The 27,726-nt window shown below is 45.1% G+C and overlaps 1 protein-coding gene across 1 annotated transcript; it reads right to left on the bottom strand.

Moving 5' to 3' along the window:
* Positions 1-24,390: 24,390 nt before the first annotated feature.
* LOC148442485 (uncharacterized) lies at positions 24,391-25,269 on the bottom strand (the record flags this gene model as incomplete). The annotated part of the gene is made up of 1 exon (XM_088463902.1): positions 24,391-25,269. A coding segment is annotated over one exon (879 nt), but the record flags the coding sequence as incomplete, so codon positions are not given.
* Positions 25,270-27,726: the final 2,457 nt, after the last annotated feature.

Genomic DNA, 27,726 nt, shown 5'->3' with positions numbered 1-27,726 from the left:
GTGGTGCATCCAGACGGGTACAGGACATACTGGTGTGTCCCACTACCTCGATGACTTTCTGTTAGTGAGACGAGCAGATACCAGGGTTTGTGAGGATTTACTTTTTTCATTGCAGGCCTTGTTCACCGTTTTGGGAGTCCCAGTTGCTCATGACAAGATGGAGAGTCCAGTTACGTGACTGTATCATTTTGGTATAGAAATCAATACCTTGCTAGGATTTTGCTGCTTGCCTAAGGAGAAGGTGTGCGGCATTTGGGGGAGTTGCTAGAAGCATTCGGTTTGGCAAAAAAGGTTTTGCTGTAACAGTTGCAGTTGCTGTTGGGTCTCCTCAATTTCACGTGTAGGTCAGGTACATATGGGTTGGGTTTTCTGTAGATGGCTGGAGAGAGCCACAGAAGGGGTTAGGAAGCCTCACCAGTGTGTACACGGCTAACAGGCAGCTGACAAGGGGTCACACTGGGGACAGTTTTACCCGATCAGCCTACAATCAAAAAAGTTTGTACCCAGCTTAAGTGTCAATTACTGACTAGGTGAATTTTCTTCCAGGGTTGTCCAGGAGTGCTAACTGTCGGGTATGATTCGTGGGGCATTCCTATATTTACTGGGCTAGCCAGCACCCATTAGCATTTGAGGTTCAAGTGGGTCACAGTTTGAAGGTGGGTCTGGTTCTACGAACCGGGCTTTGGCGGAAAGCAGTACTCCTGGGCGGCCTATTATTGGCACAGGAGTGCCTGGGTAGCATCTTTCCTTTGAGAGTGGCAAGTTGGTCACCGCCTACAGGGGGGACCAGGTCTCCATCCAAGGGAGGGGCCAAGGCTGTGCCATTTAAAGGGGGTTGATATTGCCTTAGGTCAGTCTGCGCAGGGCAGGGATATGCCCCTATTATTTAGTATTAGTATCCATCGGTCTGTTGCCTTGGAGCACTTCTTTCTTCCTACCACCTATTCTCAAATTTCAGTTTGCTCAATAAATTCTGGCTGTGACCTCTTTTAATTCCATATATGTGTCAGTGTGTTTATTTATAGGTTTAGGATTGAGTTAAGTTAACAAATGGAATAATAAAACAAATGGGTGACATAAAAGGGGGGACCTGGTCTTCGTCCATGAGAGGGGCCAAGGCTGTGCCAATTACGGGGATGGTACTACCTTAGGACGGTCTTTTGATGAGTGTAAGCCTATTGTAGGTATTAAGGGGAGGGCTTAGTGGACTCATGTAAATAGCCTGGTGAGAGGAGCCATCTTGCTCTTTCCAGTTTATTCAACCCCACCCACCCGTTTAAGCTAGTTTGTATAATATTTTGTTTTTGTTGGAATGTGCATTTATCTGTAGTTTCTCCCAATGGGTAGAGGTGCAGGCTGGTGGGAAGCAGTGCTCCTGGGCAACCTATTATTAGCACAGGAGGAGTGCCTGTGGTAGCATCTTTCCTTTGAGAGTGGCCAGTTTGTCACCGCCTAAGGGAGGACCTGGTCTCCATCCAAAGGAGGGGCCAAGGCTGTGCCATTTAAGGGGGGATGGATGGTACTCCCATAGGTCAGTCTGTGCAAGGCAGGGATCCACCCCTATTATTTAGTATTAGTATACATCGGGCCGTGGCCTCAGAGCACTGCTTTCTCCCTGCCACCTATTCTCAAATTTCAATTCGATCAACAAAATTCTGTCTGTGACCTCTTTTAAGCCCATATACATGTGTCAGTGTGTTTATTTCTAGGTTTAGGCTTAAGTCAAATTAACAAATGGGTATAATAAAACAAATGGGTGACATATGATATTTATTATTTATGTCTTGCTTGAATAAAAAAAAAAAAAAAGAATATGGAGCAAATCGAAAATATCCAAAACTTAATGTTATACTACAGTATGTCTTTTGTTATCTGTAGGGTTTTCAGATCTGAGTCAAGACCCGTGGACCTGGCTGATGAGTTATAGCAGATTAGTTGAGGTTGATTCCCATGTGGTTAATGCCTGGTGCCTTCAGAGAGGTCAGTGACACCTGGAGTGCTCCCAGTCTGTCCCTGGAACCATCTGAGTGGAACTTAAACTCTTATCCTGAATATAGGGTCCCGAGAACTCATGGAACAGAGCAGTGAGTAATAAAGGTAATTAGTAACCCACAAGGAATCTGCTAACAGATGCTGCGAACCAATAACCAGAGATGGTTCACTGGTACCTAAACCGTCAAAGAGGAATCTAGATCCAGTACCTAGTACTCATCAACTGGAGTGACCGCTGAAGCAGAAACTCAGCATGAACCCTAACACTCTAAGAGAGAACCCTCAGGGCAACAACCACCATTGATAGTAGTACCGATGGTACAGGCACTGCATAGGGTGGACTACTACTAGGGGCACTGCATAGGTGGACTACTACTGGGGGCACTGCATAGGGGGACTACTACTGGGGGCACTGTATGGGGGGGTGGCCACTACTGGAGGCACTGTATAGGGGGAACTACTAATGGGGGCACTGCATAGGGGGGACTGTTACTGGGGGAACTGTATAGGGGGGCTACTACTGGGGGCACTGTATGGAGAGGTGGCCGCTACTGGGGGAACTGCATAGGGAGGACTATTACTGGGGGCACTGCCTGAAATTATAGGGGGCGCCAGTCCATTACATTGCATGGGGTGCTCGGATCCCTAGATACACCCCTGGGGGATGGTACTGCCTAAGGTCAGTCTGTGCAGAGCAGGGATCTGCCCCTATCATTTAGTATTAGTATACATCAGGCTGTGGCCTCGGAGCGCTGCGTTCTCCCTGCCACCTATTCTCCAATTCCCATGTTGTTCTCAGAGGACTAACTTGTAGTCAGGATAACTGTAGGCAGAAGACTTGGCCCTTTCAAGCACTAGGAAAGTGTATATGACACACAGGAGACATCAGACTACTATGGGATGGAAACAGGGTTAAGTCACAGGCTTGGACCTTACTTGAACCAGATAGAAACTGCAGGCCACAGACATACAACTGGATTGAATCTAGAATCTTGAACCAGACTGAAAACAGACAGAATGGAACCGGAGACTACAACTGGAATGGGATTGGAGGTTATAGCAGCTGAGCTGGAGCAGAACTGGAGGCTAGTACAGGAATGGGACCATAGAGAACAGCAGCTGAGCCAAACTAGGACCAGTGTTTGAACACAGGCTGGTAAGATGCAGACTGGAAGCAGGATACAGTACAATGCCGCATAGTGGATGGAGCAGACTCAGAGGCAACAGCTTACTGGAATCCAGCACAGATTCATGCAGTGGATTGGAGGTAGCACTTACTCTAAGTGAGTGCAATCACAGGGAGGCAGAACCACACACAGAGGAGTATTGAACCACATTGCTTTGACAGTGAGCTAGTGGCATATGCAGGCAGGGTGCTCTTGTCAGGGATAGGAGGAGGTAGACATGTGAGCACAGCTGACAGATAGAGACTGGATACTAGGGCTCACCTGATCAGAGACAACATGGCTGCACCCATGACCCTCAAAGTACCACAGGACATGTGATACCCTGACCACTAGGATTGAATTGTGTAGTAAGATGTGGATATCTTACCAAGTACATTTCCTGGTTCATCTGTTAGTCTTCCAAATTATTCAATACAAATATCAATAATAAATTGTATTTATTTGTACATAACCATTTTACAAAAGAGAAAAGTAGTGCAAGACACAGTTGAAAGAACAATTCACATTACAACAATGTATACATGCATAAGACTACAGGAAAGACACTCGGATCCTTGGTTAATTTTTTTAAATAGGAACACTTCGTTCTTGTGCTGCAAGATAAAGTGGTTATCAATACACTATTTTACCCACACTGCATATGTAATACCATTAACCATTTGTATAAAACAATATTTGCAACCTAGTGCACATTTAGTCCCTGAATGTCTGGCCAGAACCACTTTTCAATAACCAAGGCCTTAAGGCTATGTTGCTAGGATATATGAAGTTATTTGTGGATGCTACACTGCCACCGATGGTAATACTGTCGCTGGCCCTTGAATGCTGCAAGCCCAGGCTTGGAACCTCTTTAAGATAGCCTGTAGCTGTCCCTGATGAAGGCTGCCTTTGCATAAAATTAGTATACTCCGGTGGTTCTATTCACTGGTGTTAACAGAGAAAGTTTAACTCCGTATAATACAACATAAGTTAAGGTTAGTTGGTCTGGATGAAACAACACAGGGGGTCATTCAGACCCACTCGCGTGCAAATTTCGCTCGCTAGCGGGTCGATGTTGTGATACTGCGCGTGCGCACGACGGAGGGAGCTCCGTCGTGCGCATGCGTGAGACCCGGCGAGCGATGAGAAATATGTCGCTCAGGGTCTCGCACCAAAGGGGGCGTGCTGTTGATGGTGACTGACAGCACACCCCCTTTGGTGGGCGTGCCGGGGGCGTGGTGGCCAGACGGAGGCGTTCCCATGGGAACGCCTACCGTCTGAGTCCGGCCCCACTGACATCAGTAATGATGTCAGTGGGAGTGACTTTGGCTCTGATAGAGCCAAAATCACTCCTGGGCTTGCGGCAGCGAGACCCTACCGCAGGGTCTTGTCGCAAGCCCGACCATCATCATGGATGCTCGCTATAGCTGTGGGTGGTCACACAGGAGGACGCTCCATTTTCATGGAGGAGGGCCCTGATTCAAAGCGAGCGTTCTGCTCAGAGTGTACAGCTCTGAATTATGGCCACAGTTCCTTATTAACTGTTAATTCAAGCTGAGTATCTGGGTATAGGAGAAGGGATTATCCTGCTGCTATAAAGTAGAATAGATGTAAATTAACTCCATAATGCTCTATCCTCATTGAATGTCTGTATTGTAGTTAATCTCTTAGTGTTGCAGCAACTACTATGAGCTCACAAGTACTTAGGGCCTGATTCTGACCCGGTCGCAAGCCCTGTGCTCTCGCAACCGGGTTGATGGTGGGCCAGTGTGCATGCGCACGTCGGAGCCGGCTCCGTCGTGCGCATGCGCGAGACCCGGATAGCGACGGGCACGCCATTGCTCTGGGTCTTGTACCAAAGGGGGCGTGCTGTCGATGTTGAGTGACAGCATGCCTCCTTTGGTGGGTGGGCTAGGGGGAGTGGCTGCCCAAACGGAGGCATTCCCATGTGTATGCCTCTATTTGGGGCCGGCCCTACTGACATCACGAGTGATGTCAGTTGGAGAGATTTCGGCTCTATCTTGGGCTTGCGGCAATGAGACCCTACCACAAGGGTCTCGTCGTAAGCCCGATGGTCGCAATGGTCTTAACCATCGCAACCATCTTCCTGGCCACTCGCTATAGCTGTGGGTGGTAACCCACAGCTATGCGAGCGGCCAGGAGGCCGCTTTTAAAAAACAAGAAGGCCGGCCCTGATTCAGAGCAAGTGCTCTGTCAGAGCGTCCGGCTCTGAATCAGGGCCTCAGCTCTTTGCTTGTCTATATCTGACTGCAGTTTCTGTCAGTTCCATGTGGTGCAAAACACTGTGCATCTAACAGACCTGCTCCTTGTAGTCCAGCTGAATAGCATTTGCAGCACCTGGGACAGCGTCCTTTCCTCCAATACAGCCCCCGCTGTCAGTCACCGCAGAGGGGGAAAGCTTCGGGGCAGTCCCGCCTACGCTGCTTCCTTTCCCAAGTAGCAACAGCTTCCTGACAAGCTCCGGGTGACACCGCTCCATCCCTGATGGCCGTTTCTCCTCACAGCCATGCTCCAGTCAGACTAGCCTCTCACCCTAGAAGCGGCACCTGCAGCTCCCGCTGACGATCTCACAGCTGTCTGGTGAGTGTGGAGATCCTGCGCTGTATCACGCTACCTCAGGACTCTCTGCCAGTCAGCTGGGCAGCTCCTCATAAAGGCTCTGTCCGGGTTCTTGACACGCACCAGCTCTGTTCCGGACGGGTGCGCGTGCTACATTACAGTCACAATGGCCATGTATCACTGTAGGAGAGCAAGCTGGGCTCCCCCTCAGGTCTAGTGGGGCAGTACAGACCCTGTGCTGCCCCACTATTAACAGTCCACAGCTGGGGACAGTTCATAATCCCTTGGGGGGTAAAGGGGGAATAGAGATAGTCCAGCGGGCATAATATAAGGCATGCAAATGCCAGTGTCCAGTACATAAATAATACACATCACAGCCCTGGGGCATCATTCACACCCAAATAAATATTAGACACATCTATCCCACATAAACCAGGCATCTTATTAGTGATACTCCCAGAATTGAAGCAAGATATTAGTTATTTCACAATAAACTGCCTCACAAATGGAATTCTAGTCATGAAATTAGTAACTAACAGTGTGAAGCACTAGATATGTGTGATTGTGCTTAACGGGAATCGTTTTGAGTAACAACACGGTCGTAACTATATTTCACTGCATAACTCTCTGCAATCAGATACTAAATATAGCCGGCATATGTTCTGCGTCACACTATCAGTCATACACACCAACCAACCAGCCGCTCACTGCCTCTGGCTCACATATGATACACGGGTGACTTATTTATTTGTGTCACGCAAACATGGGGGTGGAGTGGCAGGACACATAAAAAAAGTATTTATGGCACGCTCTTTGGGGATAACCGTCAGAACATTAGCACAGGTATATAATGGTGCATACACACGGTCAGATTTTTCTTCAGATCTGAACGATAATGATTTTAAAAATCGTTCAATTGTTCATATCTGAAAGAAAAATCTGACATGTGAGCAACAATGAACGATGAACGATGCACGTTCCCGTTTGTCAGATAACGATATCTGACATCTGAGGTGTTTGCAGTCAGTTTTGGACGATTTCCATTCATTTTAACGCAGTCAAAAATTGTTCAATCGCTCAATCGTTTGCAAATCGTTTGCAGATCATTCAATTGTTCAATCATTCAATCGTTCAGTCGTTTATCTGACATATCTGACCATGTTTATGCACCTTTAGAATAGTTTTCCGCACAGACTACTTATTAGAGATGTGCAGCTCAGTTTTCTTGAAGTGTAATTCCACAGCCAGTTGCAGGGCCTTAGAGGCACATTCAATTGGGCGCAAGGTTTAGCGAGGTAAAAAACCTTGTGCCCCTCGTGCCCAATTTTGGATTATCACGGGCATGCGTGCTCCCAATACCCGTAGTATCCAATTTAATTGCAGGGTTCTCAGCTCTGAAAACCCAGAACCACGTAAAAATAAATAAAAAAATTCTGCACTTACATGCCCGGGGTCTCCGGTGGTCTCCGCGGCTCCCGTTGGTCTCCCCTCTATCTTATCACTGGAGATGGGGCTTCTGGGAGTCCCGGGGGCTGGGAAGCTCCAGGGGCTGGTGGGAGGGGCAACAGCTGCTGGGAGATGTAGTTCTCCCAGCGCTCATTCCGGGGGGCACAAAGATACTGGGGGGCCACACACACTGGGGCTCACACACAAGACTCATACAAACACACTTACTCATATACACTTACAAACACACTGACATAGCCACCCAGCAGCAGAAGACCCGGCTTTCCGACGCTGGATGCAGAAGAAGATGCAGAAGACAGAGCTGCAAAAGGGAAGTAATTATGGACTAATTAAGTTATTTGGAAACTATTGCTTAATTAGTCCTCAGAGGGGGTGCCACTGGGGTCCCAGAGCAAGTCCTGCTGATTTTGCCTAAAATTAATAGGTGCGAGAATAAAGAGCTCCCGTACCACAAAAAAAGAAAAAAACGCACCTATTTGAATAGCAAAAAACCTGTACCTGCAGGAAAACCTCGCAGGTGCGGCTTTTTTGTTTTTCTCACCCCAATTGAATATGCCCCTTAGTGTATGCTGTACCTACCTTCTGGAGGGGAAGCTATGTCCTTCTTCATGTCTTGGATTGGAGAGAGAACTATTTGTTACATCTATGTTATACCTCCCAACATTTAAATATTCCATAAATGGACACCTCATGTGCACTGAGTGCATGGCCTTGTGCCTGTGAGGTCACTCTCCTGGGTGTACGCCATATTGGGGGCATGACCATGTGTCACCCCCCCATTTCTTATCATGTTGGGGCATTGCCCAGCTGCCCCCAGCCTCTCCCAGCACAGGACCTCATTCAGAGTTGGTCGAAGCGGCCGCACGGTCGTACAGGAAAAGGGGCCGGATATGCAACTGATTCCCTTGCAAGTTGCGTCCCTAAGATCAGATTGGTAGCTGGCCGACCAAGGGGAGGAAGCGGCCGGAATACTAAAAAATACACCCCCTTCTCATACGCATTACATGTCATCTCCGGGCATATAAGGATTAATTGAGACCATCGGGAACCATCGGAGCTGGTCGTAGAGCTTAAGGTTGACCATACCCTCTCTTCAGCTCTACGATCATGTCAGTGTAAAAACCTCCCATGTCACATGTGCCATGACGCTACTTTGTTAAATATGCACTCCCATAAACCGTATGCACTCCCATAAAATGCTGTTCGCATAATTAGGCACGCCTGCATCCGGATCTCCACTCCCCCGTTTTCAAGCACCTTCCCCTGTTACCACCCACAAATGCCTCAATCTGTCACTCAAACTACTGACCTGGCTGTGTTCAAGGAGAGAGAAATTTCTGATCGTAGTGGCTAGTTTGCATACGCGCATTGCAAACTTTACGCATGCGCAGTACAGTGAACATCGGTGGCGTACGACCGTGCGGCCGCTTCGACCGACTCTGAATGAGGTCCACAGTGTGGATGGCGTCTGCATGTGTGTGTAAGCCATATACTGCCACATTGCTATGTCAGAGTGTCCCCCCAACCTCCCTCCCACCCGCAGGACACAGCAGCCCTCGGGTGGGACAGTGCCTGAAAAGTGTGACTATCCTGCTGAAGTTGGAATGGTTGGGAGCAGTGATGAGCGGTGAGGTGAGGCAGAGCTTTTCCTATCATACTTCAGTACAGCATACTTGCCTACTTTTAAAAAAGCATTTAAGGGAGGCTGTGAAAGCAGCACCTATGAGCGCGCGTTAAAGTGGACGTGTACAGTTACTTCTGAAAATAAAATTAACTTACATCCAAATGTAAAGGAGCCACAAAGAAGTTACTTATACCCCTTTCAGACTAAGGCCGGGAAGTACTAAAGGAAATTTGCGGTAAAAACCCAGTTTTCGTGGGTTTTACCGCATTTTCATATGTACTAAGCCCCAACCGCCCTATTATCGGTGCGGAGGGTAATGCCAGAAAAACCTGGCATTACCCTATAGAAGCCTATGGGCATCTGACCGCATCCACTCATCACCGATTCATTGCCACCTTGCCGCCCTGGCTGCCCTGCACCTCTCCATGCCGGCCCCCCCACTCACCTTAGCCTCCTGTATGCTGGCCCATGCTCCTCCTAGGTCCTACGCCTCCTCCTCCTCCTAATCTTCTTCTGGGTGCAGGGACAAGGAGGAAAAGCCCGGGACTTCCTGCACAGGTCACCAGCAGGAAGTTCACGGGGCTCGGAGGGGACGGGGTTCCATGAAGACCTCCTCACCCGGCATCGACTGCTTCGCAAAGGGCAGCTCTTTTGCGATACTAATCGCATATGTTAGTACATATGCGATTAGTAAGGTTACGGTGACTGGCGGTAAGTACACTGCAACCTAGTACATCCCGGACATACTGAAATTCCCTGGATTTTGGCCTGCCTCAGCCAAATGCCCAGGATCTTGCGTGTGTATGAAAGGTACATGCAATTGATAAGGGAATTTCCCGGGACTACAATCCAGGGAAGACTACCCGGGTCATTTCTGAATGGTGAAACCCTGGATTTTACCACCAAGCAGCTTTTACATTGAGTGGGCAGATCAGACCATCCTATAGGATACTCAGCGCTGTCACTCCACCACGCCCAGGGCTGGAGACTGCCTGCAGGTCTCATACACAGTGGGTGCCCGGGCTGCCCACACTCCCGCTGGACCATCAGGGCAAATATGTAATGGGGGCTCTATTGTGATTTGCCGCTGCCTGCTGCATGATGATGACATCATTAGCAGCAGCCGGAGAGAGGGGACAGCAGAAATGCCGGACATACCAATGATATAATATGGAATAGATGAGGAGAGGGGACAGGCGAGGAGTGCCAGAGGGCAGAGGAGAGGCAGGTGCTGTGTAAAAATCTTTAAAACTGAAAAACCTGGCTTACAGTGGTGTAACTATGGCCCCCACAGCCCCCGCAGTGGCTTGGGGGTGCTGGGGACCGTTGTTTTGCCACTGCAACTGTGAATGCTGTGAAGTGATCAGAAGCTAAGGAAGCCTCCGATCGCTTCAGAGGCCAGCGTTGCCAGTGATGCAGTGCGCAGGTGATGTTATGATGTCACCTGTGATGTGAGGAGCCTGCATGGCCACACCTGCTGGGTCAAGTTAGATCCAGTCAGCACAGCAGTGGGAGTGACAGCACGGATCACTGCAGCGTGGAGTCAGGTAAGTACTGGGGGGGCACTACTTTAAGGGGCACAACTACAGGGGCACTTCTTTAAAGGGCACAATTACAGGGGAAATGGCATATGGGCACAACTACATGGGGCAAGGCATATGGGTACAATTACAGGGGTCACTGTATATGGGCTCAACTACAGGGGGCACTGCATATGGGCACAGCTACAGGGGGCACTACATATGCACACAACTACAGGAGGCACTGCATATGGGCCCAGCTACAGGGGGCACTGCATATGGGTATAACTACAGGGGGTACTGCATATGAGATCAACTACAGGGGGCACTGCATATGGGCACAGCTACAGGGGGCACTACATATGGGTATAACTACAGGGGGTACTGCATATGAGATCAACTACAGGAGGCACTGCATATGGGCATTACTATAGAGGGTACTGCATATGGGCACTACTACAGAGGGCATTGCAAAAGGAGCACTACAACAGGGCACATTGCATAAGGGACATTGCTACAGGGGGCACTGCATATGGGCATTACTACAGAGGGTACTGCATATGGGCACTACTACAGAGGGCATTGCAAAAGGAGCACTACAACAGGGCACATTGCATAAGGGACATTGCTACAGGGGGCATTGCATAAGGGGCACTACCATAGGGGGCATTGCATAAGGGGCACAACTACAGGGGATACTGTATAAGGGCACTTACTTGATACACGCAGTTTATACATTATAAACTGTGTTCCCAATAATCTGGTTTTACATGGACATAGAAACTGTGCACCCTGTCTTGAGCTAAGGTGACAGACTGACAGGAGTGGAGAGGAGTGTTGGTGAATTAGATCTTTCAGGGTGGGATGTAATGGCCATTACTGTGTGGCATAATGTGTAAGGGGCAATACTGTGTGGCACAATGTGCTATTAGGGGTATTACTTAGTGTGACACAATGTGTTATAAAGGGCATTACTGTGTGGCATACTGTGTAATGGGCATTACTGTGTGGCACAATGTGCTATTAGGAGTATTACTTAGTGTTACACAATATGTTATAATGGGCTTTACTGTGTGGCATTATGTGTTATAAGGGGCATAATGTGTAAGGGGCATTACTGTGTGGCATAATGTGTTGTAAGGGGCATTACGGTGTAGCATAATGTGTTATGGGGCATTACGGTGTGGCATAATTTGTTATAAGGGCATTACTGTGTGTCATTATGTGTTATTTGTGGCATTATTGTGTGACATAATGTGTAAAGGGCTTTACAGTGTGGCATAATGTGTTGTAAGGGGCATAATGTGTTATAGGGGCATTAAGGTATGGCATAATTTGCTATAAGGGCATTACGGTGTGGCATAATGTGTTATAAGGGGTATTACTATATCATGAAACCACACACCTTAAATGTCATCTTTGGGTGTGTTTGTTTTTTGGGTTGGGGGTGCCTGAAACTTTTCTAGCATGGGGGAGCAAAATTTATAGTTACGCCACTGCCATCTTATGTGTAAAAGGGGTCTGCTTGGGAATTTCCCGGGTAGAAGCTGCAGTGTGAAAGGGGGTCTCGACCAAATAACCGGGCTTTTGCACAGGAGAAAATCCCGGGTCTGAGAAGGAAATTTCCTGGGTCATATATTTGAAAAGGGTATTAGATCTACTTGGTGATGATATGACACTGATACTTCTCAGATAATGCATGTACCCATAGGGATCATTGTGCCTTATAACCAGTGCAGGGAAATGATCCCATTTGAATGTATATATCTCTGTTTTTGTTTTCTGTATCTAACAGCAACATAATGGGGGTAAGGTGCAATCAGGGAGATTGCTGGGCTCTTCAGGGAGTCAGGGAGATTGCTGCTATTTCATGGATTCTCCCTGACATTCAGGGAGAGTTGGCAATTATGCTGTATACTCCATAGTTTTTACTATAAAAATTATTTTTTTTATAAAATATGAAAATATCTTTGTAATATTGTAATCATATTTATAGTGAAACCTCTGCAGTAAAAAGTGACTGGCAGGTGAGGCACTGCCTCCCCTCTCTACCTTTTCATTCATGATCAAAACTCACCAAATTTCCAGCACTATACTGTACTGCTGCACCTTTGTATAATGCCCACATGGACCCTTGGGATCTGATACAAGCCAGTGTCTCCTCAGCCATATACCTAACGGCATGTCACTAGGTTGAGGTATGACTATACACGTTTCTAGCAGGTGTGATAGACATTGGTGCTATTAATCTACATATCAGCTCTGTAACATACAGTTATACAGCAAGAGCCCCATCTGTGCACACAGAGGACCTCATTCAGAGTCGGTCGAAGTGGCCGCACGGTCATATGACCAACAACCGCAAAATCCGATCGTACGGCAGGGCGATCATAAACAAAGTGACGCCCACTTGGTAGCACTGTACGTCCTCTAGGTACCGACTGATCTGAACGAACAATCGAGTCAATCGTAGTCAGGCGCTGTCAGTCGCTGTATGCTAATTATGTTCTGATGTTTGCGGCCGTATGTGCTATTTTGATGGTCACATGTCATGTTTACATGGACTATCGATCAGCTTGTTATTAGCTTGTTGTCAATTATCTAATTAAGTGTTTAACTCTTGCTGTTCTTTAAAACGAGGTTTTTCTCATGTGTCAATAAACTTTATTGTTCATTTCATGTTTGTTTTCATCGTTCTTATTTTTTTACACAATCTTAAAAACAAAGTAAGGTTTATTAACTGTGAATGTCCATTTCCTAATTGTGTTAACTTTATAAATGCATGTGCATTTTGCGTTAGGATCATTTGCACTCTTATGTTTGCAATTGCACACTGCGTGTTGTAGCCAATCAAATGTGACCTTATTTGTCGGGCCACATGATTAAAGGATTGGCCAATAGTGTTGTTTTTGATGAAAGTGTAAATATTTTAGCCAATCATATTTTTTCTACCCCATGTATATTTCATGTTTTCTGTAAAAATGCCCATTGCCATCATGAGAGCCGCAGCATTTACCAGGAGAGAGCTGCTTCTCCTGGTCAACATAATGGACAGGCGGATCACCCAGGCTGTGCCGCCCATTACAAATATGGCAAAATGGGCCGCCTATGCGGAGGTGAGCCCTCCGATCAGCGGGCTTTTGCAGAAATATTGCTCAATTAGAGCATCGCTGGTCGGACCTGGGCCGCCAGTCGCCAGTGCTCCTCAGTAATTTGCATTTGCAAATACGCAGACGAAAGTATGCATTTGTTTAAAAGTATTAATTAGTGGACTATTAAAAATGTATGTTCCTTTGCCAATTATTTTAGTCAATGTAAAAAAAACGTCCTGTATGTTGTCCCTATTGTACAGAATGTGTACTTGTATTGTGTAACCGAAATTCAAAACTTTATGTTTGTGTTTTTGTTTACATTTTAGAAGCCCAGCGGAGACAGAGAAGGGCACGGCATCTCCAAAGACAAGCTTCAAACCAGCAGCCCTCACCTGCATCTCCTCAACCCAGCCCTCCCTCCCCACCACCATACTCCCCCAGTAACCCTCCCTCCCTGTTCCAATACTCCCCAAGTCTGCCTCCCTCCCCTGCCCACTCATCCCAAATGTCCCAAATATCCCCTCCCTGTGATCTTTCCGCCTCCATTTCCCCTTCCACCATTCCCCCCACTCCCGAATATTCACCCTCACCCGAAGCTTTGCCGGCACCATCTGTTGCTGTGTCTGATCACTCTCAGGGTATGTTTTTATTTTTTTATTTTTTGGGGTGTTGCTGTTAGCCATGTATTTGTTTAATTTTTTTTTATAATTTGCTGGATGGGGTTTAACATCATTGCGCAGTAATGCTGTTTTTCAGACTTACAACCTTATGTTTATTGTCTGGCTTTTTTTTTGTTTTGTGGTCCTCAAAATTATTATTTTTTTTTTAATTTAAATATTTTTTGGAGTTTGAGGAACTAATGATTAAATTTGGATTAGTATTTTACAATGTCCAAAAATCTGTCACCAAACTTGCCAAGGTGCTAGGAACCAGACTACCCTTATTGATGTTGTGTACACTGTGTTTAAAATGTACTAATGTACTTAGGCAAAGTGATGTTTTTTATAGGCCAAAAAAATATATATTTTTTGGTTTATCAATAACATTCTAGAAGTGAATACGTGCATTGTGTTTTAAGGATATGGCCATCATGACTTAAGAATACACCTCCCATTATTTGTAACATCATCATAGTGGATTTTGGATTATGCCACATAGTTAGGGTTTAAAATTTTTTGATCAACAGAAAAGTAAAAACCTATTATTAATGTTGTGTGTCTGATACTTTCAAAAACACCATAAAATCAGTGTGTTTAAACACTTTTCGGTACATTGAATAATGTGTAATGTTCAAATGTTTCTAATTGTAATTAAGTATTTATTCTGCATTTTTAACAATTTTTCAACAGATCTAACCCACATCCTGAGGAATATTCTGAAGGAGCTGCGCGAGACATCGAGCTACTTATTGCAGGCCTACTGCTGCCTCCAAAGAATAGTGGGGCGTTTGGAGGATGTGTAGTTTTTTTTTATGTTTTCTTTGTTACATTTTTATGACATTTCTACAAAAAAAGTTGTGTTATTTCCAACATTTGTCCTCTTTTTGCCACACATTAAAGGGTGTGATTCTGCATGGGAAAAATTTTAGGAACAAAGGTGGGTGCCTTTCCATAGAGTAAGAACTTAAAACATGTATTAGTAAACCTTACGAAAATTTGCATTAATGTTGTTTATTTTACAATTATGGTTTGGCATATATTATACACCTCAAAATGGCTTACACATTTTTAAAACAAACAAGCAACACCATTTTTGCATCATTTAAAACATTTATTACATAACAAACATGTTGCCAACAGGCTATTAATGGTAAAAAAAAAACATAACAGATTCACACATAACAAATGTCCTCATGGTTTGGGCAAATTAAACATCTGGCTTAGTCAAACCTAAACAAGTATAGTAAAAAACAAACAGATTTTGGAATGGAAAACATATCAATTACTAAAACAAAAGGCAAATTAACTAAACATGTTGGGGGATATCCATGCAAAATGTGTTAGTAGTCCAAAAACATACAGGGTATTGCCAATGGGTTCCATTTTTTATCCATGTTTTGGAAAGTGTTGTGATTTTGTTGGTCGGAAAAGAAAACAAAAGAAAAAGGGCCACATTAAAATACATTTTGCAGAATTGTATTTTCTTTTCCAAAAAATGTAAATATGCATACCTAAAAAAATGTGAAACAACATCATTGCGTCTGGCCCCCCCAACAGCATTACAACACCTTCCTCTGGGGGGCCATCCTCTGGCAAGGCCTACTCTGGCTGCATGGGTACTCAACTCCTTATTGCTTGTTGTGTAAAATCCCACACAGGACCACAATGCGAGAAACCATATCCGGCGAGTACATGAGTGCACCACCAGAGTGATGGAGACACCGGAACCGGCCCTTTAAAAGGCCGATATCGCGCTCCACCACCTGCCTGGTGGCAGTAAACGTGGCATTATAGTGAGTTTGGGGCCCTGGTGTGGGAGTCAAATAAGGAGTCAGCAGCCAGGGCGTGCAAGGATATCCACTGTCACCTGATGGAAATGGGACACCAAAAGATATACATTTACCATGAGAACCTGTTTTCACTATTACTAGAAAGACATACTGGATTTTTACTTACCAAGAATCCACGTGTCACCAGCTTGCAGTGTGCTTACTTTTGGCCAAATCCCTGAATGCTGGATCACATACGCATCATGGCTGCAGCCTGGGAATTTAGCATTCAGGGAGAGGATCTGGAGGGAGGCATCACATAGCACCATTACATTTAGGGAATGGTAATGTTTGCGGTTCCTATATATTTGTTCCCTGCATGCAGGGGGCTGAAGTGCTATGTGAGTGCCATCCACTACCCCTATGACGTGTGGAAAGCCTGCAATTTCAAAAAATACTTCTGCTTTACCACATCAAGGGCTTCCATATCCAAAGGCATACAAATAAAATGTGCTAGATGATTGAAGAATGCATCTAGCACATGCCTCAGGATCCGTGAAAATGAGGGCTGGGAGAGGCCACCCACCAGCCCCACAGTGGTTTGGAAGGAGCCTCAGGCGCAGAAATGTAACACTGCCAACAACTGTGTAAGTGGTGAGATTGCTGTAGGAATGTTAATATGACTTTCTAGATCATTCTTTATTATTGAAAGAGTGTCTAGGATAATATTAGGAGGCAGGCGATAAGTGGTAACAACCACATCATCAGGCATTCCAAAAAGGGTGACATGTGTTCTTTATATCTTGGCCTTTGCACACCTCCTATGCCTACGCCCAGGAGGAGGCTGAGGAAGGTTGGTGGGGGTCAACATGGCCACTATTAGCTGTCCAACATCGCTCTGTAAAGTTAAATTTATATTTTTAATTGGTTCTCCAGAGTGTATTGTGAAATTTTGTGCAAAAATACTTAGCTTTATAATAATGGGGCATATTCTTACAGGGTCGGGCAGTACCATCTTTGGAAATCACTACATGTGTATTTGTTGTTCGTATAAAAAATTAGAGGGAAAAATAAAAATAAAACATTTTTTAAGGACAAACCAATATTACTACTTTTAGTGTTAAAACCATGCTTAATTTTTAATCTAGCAAATATGAATTGTTGTTAAATGTACCAAATTAGAATTTAAAAATAGAACAATAAACAATATTCCCCAAAAATTTGGTTTTAAAACATAGATTAAACTAAAAAAAAGTGTATGTTTGCAAAAATAGACACTTACCTGATTCCAGACCAAAAAGGAGTGTTAAACACCTTTAAGAAATATTTAAAATAAAAATTTAATTAAAAAACATACAAAAACGAAGATTCTGATTGATGATCCAAAAATAAAAACAAACAAAATGCAGTAGGCTGGCACACTTACTTGATTCATCAAATAACGTTGGATTTAGGAAGACAAAAGGCCGGCCAACCAAACAAAAAAAAACACCGGAACAAGCCCAAAAACTAACGGTGTTTTTCAAACCCCAAAGCAATCAAATTTTACTTAAAAAAAAAACAGCAAAAAAAAAACACACAAAAAAAAGGAACACAAAAACCAACACCACACAAAAACAAACACAAAAAAACACACAAAAACAAACACACAAAAAAACACCACACAAAAACAAACACACAAAAAAAACAACAAAAAAACAAACACCCAAAAAAAACACCACACAAAAACAAACACACAAAAAAACAACAAAAAAACAAACACAAAAAAACACCACACAAAAACAAAAACACAAAAAAACAACAAAAAAACAAACACACAAAAAAAACACAACAAAAAAACAAACACACACAATAAAAAAAATAAAAACAAACACACAAAAAAACCCCACAACCAAAATAAATTAATACCAAATAAATATACAACACACAAGCACCTCTCAATCAAATTCAAACAAACACCTCACAAACTACACACACAAGCACCTCGCAATCAACTTCAAACAAACACCTCACAAACTACACACACAAGCACCTCGCAATAAACTTCAAACAAACACCTCACAAACTACACACACAAGCACCTCACAATCAAAATCAAACTATTTTACTATTATCCAACACCTCCTGCACCACCAAACACTCCAACTATAACCCACAAGTAAGGGAACATTTGGCTTTACCTTAAATAAAGAAACCAAACACCAATTATTGAAACATGCAGGAAAGGTATGCATTTATAGTTAGGGAAATAAGGATGAACGGGTAACCAATCCAGGGATGCGCTCACATCTAGCCCAACCCACGCAGTGATTACGGAATGCAGGAAAGGTGTGCATTTGTAGTTAGGGAAATAAGGATGCACGGGTAACCAATCCTGGGATGCGCTCACATCTAGCCCAACCCATGCAGTGATTATGGAATGCAGGAAAGGTGTGCATTTGTAGTTAGGGAAATAAGGATGCACGGGTAACCAATCCAGGGATGCGCTCACATCTAGCCCAACCCACGCAGTGATTACGGAATGCAGGAAAGGTGTGCATTTGTAGTTAGGGAAATAAGGATGCACGGGTAACCAATCCAGGGATGCACTCACATCTAGCCCAACCCATGCAGTGATTACGGAATGCAGGAAAGGTGTGCATTTGTAGTTAGGGAAATAAGGATGCACGGGTAACCAATACAGGGATGCGCTCACATCTAGCCCAACCCACGCAGTGATTACAGAATGCAGGAAAGGTGTGCATTTGTAGTTAGGGAAATAAGGATGCACGGGTAACCAATCCAGGGATGCGATCACATCTAGCCCAACCCACGCAGAGATTACGGAATGCAGGAAAGGTGTGCATTTGTAGTTAGGGAAATAAGGATGCACGGGTAACCAATCCAGGGATGCGCTCACATCTAGCCCAACCCATGCAGTGATTACGGAATGCAGGAAAGGTGTGCATTTGTAGTTAGCGAAATAAGGATGCACGGGTAACCAATCCAGGGATGCACTCACATCTAGCCCAACCCACGCAGTGATTACGGAATGCAGGAAAGGTGTGCATTTGTAGTTAGGGAAATAAGGATGCACGGGTAACCAATCCAGGGATGCGCTCACATCTAGCCCAACCCATGCAGTGATTACGGAATGCAGGAAAGGTGTGCATTTGTAGTTAGGGAAATAAGGATGCACGGGTAACCAATCCAGGGATGCGCTCACATCTAGCCCAACCCACGCAGTGATTACGGAATGCAGGAAAGGTGTGCATTTGTAGTTAGCGAAATAAGGATGCACGGGTAACCAATCCAGGGATGCACTCACATCTAGCCCAACCCACGCAGTGATTACGGAATGCAGGAAAGGTGTGCATTTGTAGTTAGGGAAATAAGGATGCACGGGTAACCAATCCAGGGATGCGCTCACATCTAGCCCAACCCATGCAGTGATTACGGAATGCAGGAAAGGTGTGCATTTGTAGTTAGAGAAATAAGGATGCACGGGTAACCAATCCAGGGATGCGCTCACATCTAGCCCAGCCCACGCAGTGATTATGGAATGCAGGAAAGGTGTGCATTTGTAGTTAGGGAAATAAGGATGCACGGGTAACCAATCCAGGGATGCGATCACATCTATAAAGAAGTCTGCAGAAGCAGTATTCTTCATGCTCTCTCACAGGTTAGCAGAATGGCAAGCAAGGAGCATGGTGAGCAGAGGTCAACTGAGCTAGGTAAGTTCAAAGCACATTTTTTACACAACACAAGAACTGGTCATATTTCCCATACAATTGTTAAAAAATGTTACTATTTTTCAAATTTTTGAAGGTGCTGGGAATCAAAGTCCAGCAGTAGAGGAGGAAGAGGCGGGCCCAAGCAGGCCAAGGCCAAGAAACCCTCCATTTTCACGGATCAAGCTTGAGACATTGGTGACCATGACAATGGATAACCTAGTCAATGCACCCAGAAATATGGGGGCTGGAGCCAAAGACAGGATTTCGCAGAAGATATCCAGGGCTGTTAATGCTGTGGGGACAATCTATAGAACATAGAAAGTCGTAAAAAATGGTAAGAAAATTATATTGTGAGAGTACTGAAGGCCAAAGCTTGATCTTATTTCTAAAAAATAACACTTAATTTTTCAAAAATAACATTGACAGCTGGACGGATTTCAAATACCAACTGAAGAGGAAGCTATGGAGTAGGGTGGACCATGCTGCGGGGACAGGTGGTGGTCCCATCCCTGAGGAGCTGGCCTTGACAAGGTTGGAGACGTTGGCTCAGGGATGTGTGACGGATGAGGAGATAGTCAGCGTGTCCACTATGGACACTGACATGGCCGACTTCAACGCTCCACATGTGCAAGAAGGTAATTTTATTTTGTAAGGCAAAAAGTATAAAGCTGAAACATCTCTGTTTTTTTTGTGGGGAAAAACAAATAAAATTTTTAATTTTATATTCCAGACTCAGAGGAGGTAGTGCCTGCTCCTGAGGTCAGGTCTGATTCCAGCAAAGATGGGGACTCTGCAGGGGAGGATCCAAGTACTCCATTTGGGGACCCTGTGGAGTCTACTCCAGGGCAAACATCAGACCGAGCAGTGCCTCTCCTCACCAGGTTGGTCTCCCAAACTCAGGATAACACATGTGTTCTTCAGAGGATGGAGACCACTCTGGTGAGGGTGGCGGTGGCCCTGGAGACTATTGCTGGGGCCCTAGATCATTTGGCCAATACCCAGGAGCAGGCCAACCCACCTGCCATGATGGAGCGAGACTCCCTTCCTCCCAGGACCACCACCTCTGGCAGCCCAACAGCCACCCCCACAAGTATGGAGAGCCCTATGCTTAGGCCAGAGGAAATCCCATCTACCTCTGGCCAGGCCAGTCGGCGTGTTGCACGCCAGTCGGCTGTCCGTAGCTTACCTCTTCCTCCGAGCTGGCCCAAATGACGCAAGTAGCCCTGGATATCTCCTCCCTCACCTGTTGTCCAGTCCCCATATTTCTGGTCACCAATGTCTCAAGCTCTTTTTTTTTTTAAACCCAAATTTTTTTTTTTGTATTTTAATTTCTTTATTTTAATTATATACAAATGTTGCCTAAACAATTATTCTTGACATTGTTATGAAAGGCAAATTTCACAAAAATAAAAAAAATTCAACCCAAAAATGTCTATCTTTAGCTATATCAATGTATACAAGGTTTAAACAGTGTGGTATCTGAAAAGGCTGCTACGCAAAACACAATGCTAGATGTTTTAAAAACTGTTTGAGAAAAAAACTGTTTAAAAAGCACAAAGAAACATTTTGGTTACAAATTCACTAATGCACACGCAAGTGAAATGAGTTACAAGGTAATTAGCAGTGTTAATAGTTACAATGCAGCAATCTTAGCTGCTTGGTTTGTGTGGTTCAAAATCGAAACATCGCAGGTAACATCAGATTAACGATTGTACTGTTGTGGCTTACGGACGCTTCTTGCCTACCTTAGCCTGGACGATCAGCCTGTTCGTAGAGTGACGTTTTCATGCATCCGCAATTCTTGGTCGTACGAAGCAGGTAATTTATGCACTCCCTTAAAATGCCTGGAAACGCTGAAGAACGCCTCCGTTTCCAGACCACCACCCCCGTATACTCCCACAAACGGCCTTTCCGGCCAATCAAATTTAGCAACCCACTTCCGTGTCGGAAGCCCTACGACCAACAGTATTTGTGATCGGTAGAGCTCGTACGCACATGCGCACTGCTAGCCGTGCGCAGGCACAGAAAGAAAAACATCTTATGCGTACGACCATGCGGCCGCAACGACCGACTCTGAATGAGGTCCAGAGACCCAACTGCAGCCTGATCACCATTATCCAATACACTGAGAGTGCCCATAACTTACAGAGTGCTCTGGACATTTTAGTTAGGTTAAGTGAAACTTTATTTATTCGAGAATCATTTTTAAACAGTGATATATACATAGGACTGTAGGAAATCTTTTTATTACAGAGTAGTCTGTAAGATGTTGCAGATATAGAAATGTAGGCTCATTGTGAGATTGTACGTGTTAGTTAATAGCCAGGTAATCCATATTTGTGGTAAAGATAGTAAGATTATATCTAATGTAAAGTGTTATGTACATGAATGTAATATTGCATTATTTAATTCATTTTTGCTGTTTTGATTGTGCAGAAACAAACTACTCATATACTGCATAATGCTGTGTGTAATGAATACTGAATAGCAGATATTAGGTACTTGCTCTTTATAACTGTATTATACTGTAATTTGAATCCCAAGAAACCTTTCTTGGTACCCCTTTTTAAGTAAATTGACCCATTCCAATGTACCTCCAGGTTATATATAAATACATACGGTTTATCTGACATGGTCAGTGTGAGGTATACAGTCTGTGCATTGTATTGTTGTGTACTGTATTACCCTTCCTAATATACCATAACCGAGTTCCACACTGGTTCCAGTTCCACGTCTTGCGTCAAAGCGGTGCCAGGGTTTTTAATTCCTCGAGTTGTACCCTTGATATATAAGACTCCGATTCCTGTCTTGTTCTGAGGGCCTGATTCAGAGCCACTCGTAAGCGGCCTCTCGTTCGTTCCGAGCGATGTTCGCACATCTGCGCATGTGTACGGATTGTAATACGCGTGCGCGAACCAGTCAGTGCGGCCGAAAATCGTGTGCTCGCTAAATAGCGAATGTCTGCTATTTTGAGTGACAGGAGGAGGCATATGTGGGTGGTAACAGGGGAAGGTGCTTGAAAACGCGGAGTGGAGATCAGAACGCAGGCATGCCTAATGGTCAAAACGGGCGTTTTAAGGGTGTGCATAATTATTAAAGCAGCGTCATCGACCACGTCACTTGGTTGTTTTATAGTCAGAACTGCTCGCATGATTGCGGTAGGAAAAACCAACCACAAGAATAGCGAGCAGTTCATACGCCGTCCGATGTACTCGATTAATCTAATAAATAGCGGACATGACGTATGATGTGAGTGGCCAGGGGGCGTTTTTTTCAAAATTACGTCCGCATGTTCTGTTCGCTCGTTCACCCCCTTTTTCTGAACGAGCGAGCGCAAATAGTGTCCGGCTCTGAATCAGGCCCTGAGTTCCTATCTGCCAGTACAATGATATCCTTAGTTCCTATCTGCCAGTACAATGCTATTATGTGTAAAAAATCATAAACCTCCCATCATCTGAGGATTGACCAGTGCGTGAATCATTGACAATAAAACATACTCAATTGAAATTGAAATAAAGACACAGAGACTTGTATTTGGCAGAATTGTTAGCTATTTTATTTAATTAACAGCTAATGAATTAATTACTACAATTAATTAAATGAATTTAAATATGGTGGCAAAGAAAGAACGGCTAACAACAGCCCAAGCCTAACACTATAAACACTCCAACCACAACACATACACTCAAGCTTTCTACCTTGACTACCCACCCAGAAAGGTGATGATGCTGCCCCCGGTGGGGTGGTCCAGCAGACTTTAACAGTCAACGAAGGTGAGCGAAACAAAAAGTAAACCAATATTCACAGTGCTACTAGGTAACCTGCCATTCTTTCCCACCAAAAGCAAGGTTCTGCTAAAAGAAACCTTGCACCGCCACCATAGAACTAACGCACAGAAACCACAACCTCAAACAGATCCTCAAGAAAAAGAACCAAACCTTTCTTAGCTAACTGTACCCTGTCAGCCCGAAAAAGGTAAGTATACCTAAATTTAATCCTAGGATGTCTGACCACTGCCCCACCATGTCTCAACACATATTTTGAAATAGCCAAGTTCACTTTTTTCCGAGCTTCATCAATGGCTCTACCGTCAACCACACCATGCCAAAACAATCTAGGGACCATGAAAGACCAGACTATTTTGCAAGATGGCCAAGCCATCATAATCTGACCCAAATCATCCACCACCATATGCCTTAACTCCAGAGATGTCCTCTTGCCCAAATCATTCCCGCCTAGATGTATCACCAAGACTCTTGGTAAGCCATACCGCTGAACCTGCTGCAAGACTTTAGGCTTAAGGCTCTCCCACAGCATACCTCTGATCCCTAGCCATCTAACTCCTCTAGATCCCGGAAACAATGGCGCCTCCTGTGCAGTCATGAACTGAGCTGCCCAACTATTCATACAGTACAATCATCACTAGCCATTCCTATAAATGAGGGAAAAAACAAAGAAAAGATTAAAATTACTTTAAAAATGTTAGCATATTTAATAATGTATATCTAATAGAGAACATATTAGTGAGGATCTGCCAAAAAGAAAAATTTTGATTTGAATCTTTAAAGATCAACACGCTTCTGTGCCAATCTGAAGTGACATGAAGACACAATTAACCAAATAGCCGAATTAAGTCCGTCAGTTCAGGCAAAAAAAATCATCAAAACTCTCCAGACTCCCACTGAAATCAATGGCGAGTAGCTAATCCCCGAGTAGGAAAGACAGAGGAAGAACAAACGAGACCAGGACCAATGACACTTTGTAACATATAACAAACCATATGTAACATATATGCCCAACATTAAACCTCAACGATATGGCCGAATGTAACACTTAAAACTGTCCGATTTCCACCGGCCTAGAGCCTGAATCTCTGACTTGGGAAATCCCACAGCGGCGGCGGAAGTGGCAGCACCAATTTGAAAAGAATGCGTGCCGAACTCCCCTGGTGAGAGGCCCATGCTGCAAAGACATCGCCGCAGCATCCAGCTAAACTTAAATTTTGTCAGTGGAAGCCCATCGCAATGCATAAGCCATGAGCCCTCCGCTGAGAGTCTAACCGATGCATGACAAGTGGCCAAGCCGACCGGACAAATTCGGCAATCCTCCGAAGGGACCAAAGTTATCCAACGACCCCTGCCTAGCTGATCAGTCTTAGAATGACGCAATCTGCACAGCAAGGACCTCTCACCCACCTTCACATCCGAACGAAGTATAGTTGAATCCCTCCACTTGGAGGGAGCAACCAATTCTGACACCTGGAAAGCACCATGAAAAGCCATGGAAAAAGCTAACTCAATCAAAAGCACTTCAAAACCGGAAACCGCCATGTCCACAACCACTCCTAGGATGTATGGTAACAATGAAATGTTTATGGGCCATCTTTTATCAGGGGTCACCGGCTCAGCGCATGCCCAACCTTTCAAGGCCCTTGTGATGACAAAACACCTTGTAAGGTCAGTGATTCCCTTCAATTTGGAGAAAAACAAAATACCTGCCAAGTACCGTGAGACTACTGCTCTCGATCTGCCAGATACGTACAGCTGCCAAATAAAAGAAAGCATCAATTGATGCTGACCCTTACCTCCGAGGCCTTGTCCATGGGAAAAAACTTCCCATTCTTCCCAAGACCGACAGTAAGCCTTGAGGGTGCCCGGGGCAATGGACAGTTCTGCTAACCCCTCCAAGCCAGCACACCATCATCGTCTGCATCAGGAGCCAATGTACGAAACCTACCCCATTGACATCTGGACAGCGCATCGGCAATCCCGTTGTCAACCCCGGGTACGTGTTGAGCTTGAAACAACACATTGTTACGTAAACAGGCAAGCACCAGCTGCACTAACACATGCAAAACCAGCAAAGACTTTGCTCTCTGACCATTTATCGCATGCACCACGCCCAGATTGTCACATCTGAACAAAATGCTGCGATTGCAGATGCACTCACCTCAGACCTCCAAGGCCACCATTATTGGAAACAACTCCAAGAGCAGCATATCTCTTGTCAAACCTGTATGAACCCACTCCTCCGGCCAAGTTGCGATGCACCAGGATCCCCTCAGGTAGCAGCCAAACCCTGAAGATCCTGCTGCGTCAGTAAAAAGCTGCAAATCCACATTGTCCACAAGAGGGGATAACCAGATCCTGACCCCATTAAAATCCGCCAGAAGGAAACCCAAACTTCCAGGTCTCTTTTTATTTCTGCTGATAAATGGATCAAATGGTGCGGTTTGGAAACCCCTGCTGTGGCCCTTTCTAGATTTCAGCAAAATACCCTACCCATAGGTATAACTCTACAGGCAAAGTTCATACAACCGAAAAGCGATTGGGCCTGCCGAAGAGAAATTTTGCGTGCAACCAAACACTCCGATATGGATTTTCGCAATTTGTCAACTTTATCGCGCGGAAGACGATAGGAGCCAGCCAAGGTATCAATCTCGATACCTAAAAATGATAAACACAAGAGGGGACCCTCTGTCTTCTTGTCTGCCATTGGCACTCCAAAATGAAAAGACAGTGCTCTCATGGAACTAAGTAGCTTGCTACAATGCTCTGAACCAGTGGGTCCCACGCAGAGGAAGTCATCCCATGACCCCCACAGGAAAACTCCACGCACCAATGAAGGAAGTTGCAAAATTTTTCAAAAAATGCGCAGGAAATTGAACACCCCATAGGCAAGCACTTGTCTATGAAGTATTCCCCCCAATGCGAAAACACATGAATCTAAATGATTCAGGGTGCAAAGGGAGCAAATGAAAAGCTGATTCAACATCCATCTTAGCCATGAGGGCCCCGCATCCATATGCCCTAACAATACTGAGAGCATCATCAAAAGACTGATATCTCACTGAACAGTATTCAGGAGGTATAGCGTCATTAACCGAGGACCCCGATGGATAAGACAGATGCTGGATCAGCCTAAATTTTCCTGGAGTTTTCTTGGGCACCACCCCCACTGGAGAAAGAATTAGATTCCCCACTGGAGGATGTGCAAAGGGACCCACCATCCATCCTAACTGAACCTCTTTCTCGATCTTTGACTGAAGGACTTCAGGAAAAATTCGAGCAGATTGTAAATCTCTAGCGGAACCGACTTGAACTTTGCCTATAACGGGTAAACAAAAACTCAACTTGAACCCAAAAAACAAAAATTCAGCGTTCTGTCTTTTAGGGTACCACCCTAGCCACTTGGACATGGCATCCAAATGGATATGGGTTGGGGCCCTATTTAGCGCCTGCGCTACCTCCAGCTTTAGGAATAGCTCCTCCTCCCGATTTGGATCCCTGTTGGGACGACAACCAGAAGCAATTAGAGGCGGGGTGCGATCCATTACAACGCAAGCTGACCCTGGGGACAGGTGGCATTATTAAAGGCAAAACATTTACCTTTAAAAGGCGTCTGCGCGGAAAGCTGCCCAGCGCCCGTCTGCCGGCACCCCGGGGAGGGATCAGAACTTGGGCGCCATGCACCAGACCCCCTTTATTAGTATCCCCGCCTACCCAAGACTCCTCCGCTCCACCTTTTGGTGGTTGTGTGACGTCAAGCCACACTTCCACATCCTTGCACCCAAAATCTAAGCATTTGGATCAGTCCTGCTTGCGCCTAAACTCTTCATCATAGGTCCTCCAGGCATTGCCCATGGATTTACGCTGCATCCCGTGAATCAGGTGGATATACCGTATTACATTCAAGTGCTCTCCTGGGCGGTCTTTCAAGTAACATGCTGCGAATACGCAAAACCCAGCAAGCCAGTTATCATAAGAGCGAAAAGCTTCCACCCCCACTCCGCCTTTAAGTTTAGCTGCTCTGAATTCTTTTTTGGCCTGCTCGGTTAAGATAAACATGTCCACGTAATCGCCCTTCCTGATTTTCTTCTTGCAACAATCGTGCAAGCCCCGCAATACTACTGTGTTGTTGCAATGCACTACACCTGTTTGATGCTGATGCTTCTTGGACTTCAGCGAACTACTCCCCTGATGCCGCCGCTTGGCCCACTTATCGCGCCTATCATCCTCCCTGCGCACATATTTAGCAGCCCTCTTCCACACCATTTTTGCACTGCTGGCAGAAGAAGCCAAAGAAGAACAGGATGATGACAAGTCCAAAACAGAGGAAGAAGAGGAGACAGAATCAGAAATATC

The sequence above is a fragment of the Taudactylus pleione genome, unplaced genomic scaffold (genome assembly GCF_031769625.1).
Source record: "Taudactylus pleione unplaced genomic scaffold, aTauple2 ptg001495l, whole genome shotgun sequence".
Taxonomy (NCBI): Eukaryota; Metazoa; Chordata; class Amphibia; order Anura; family Myobatrachidae; genus Taudactylus; species Taudactylus pleione.
This window is presented reverse-complemented; position numbering and strand designations above follow the sequence as displayed.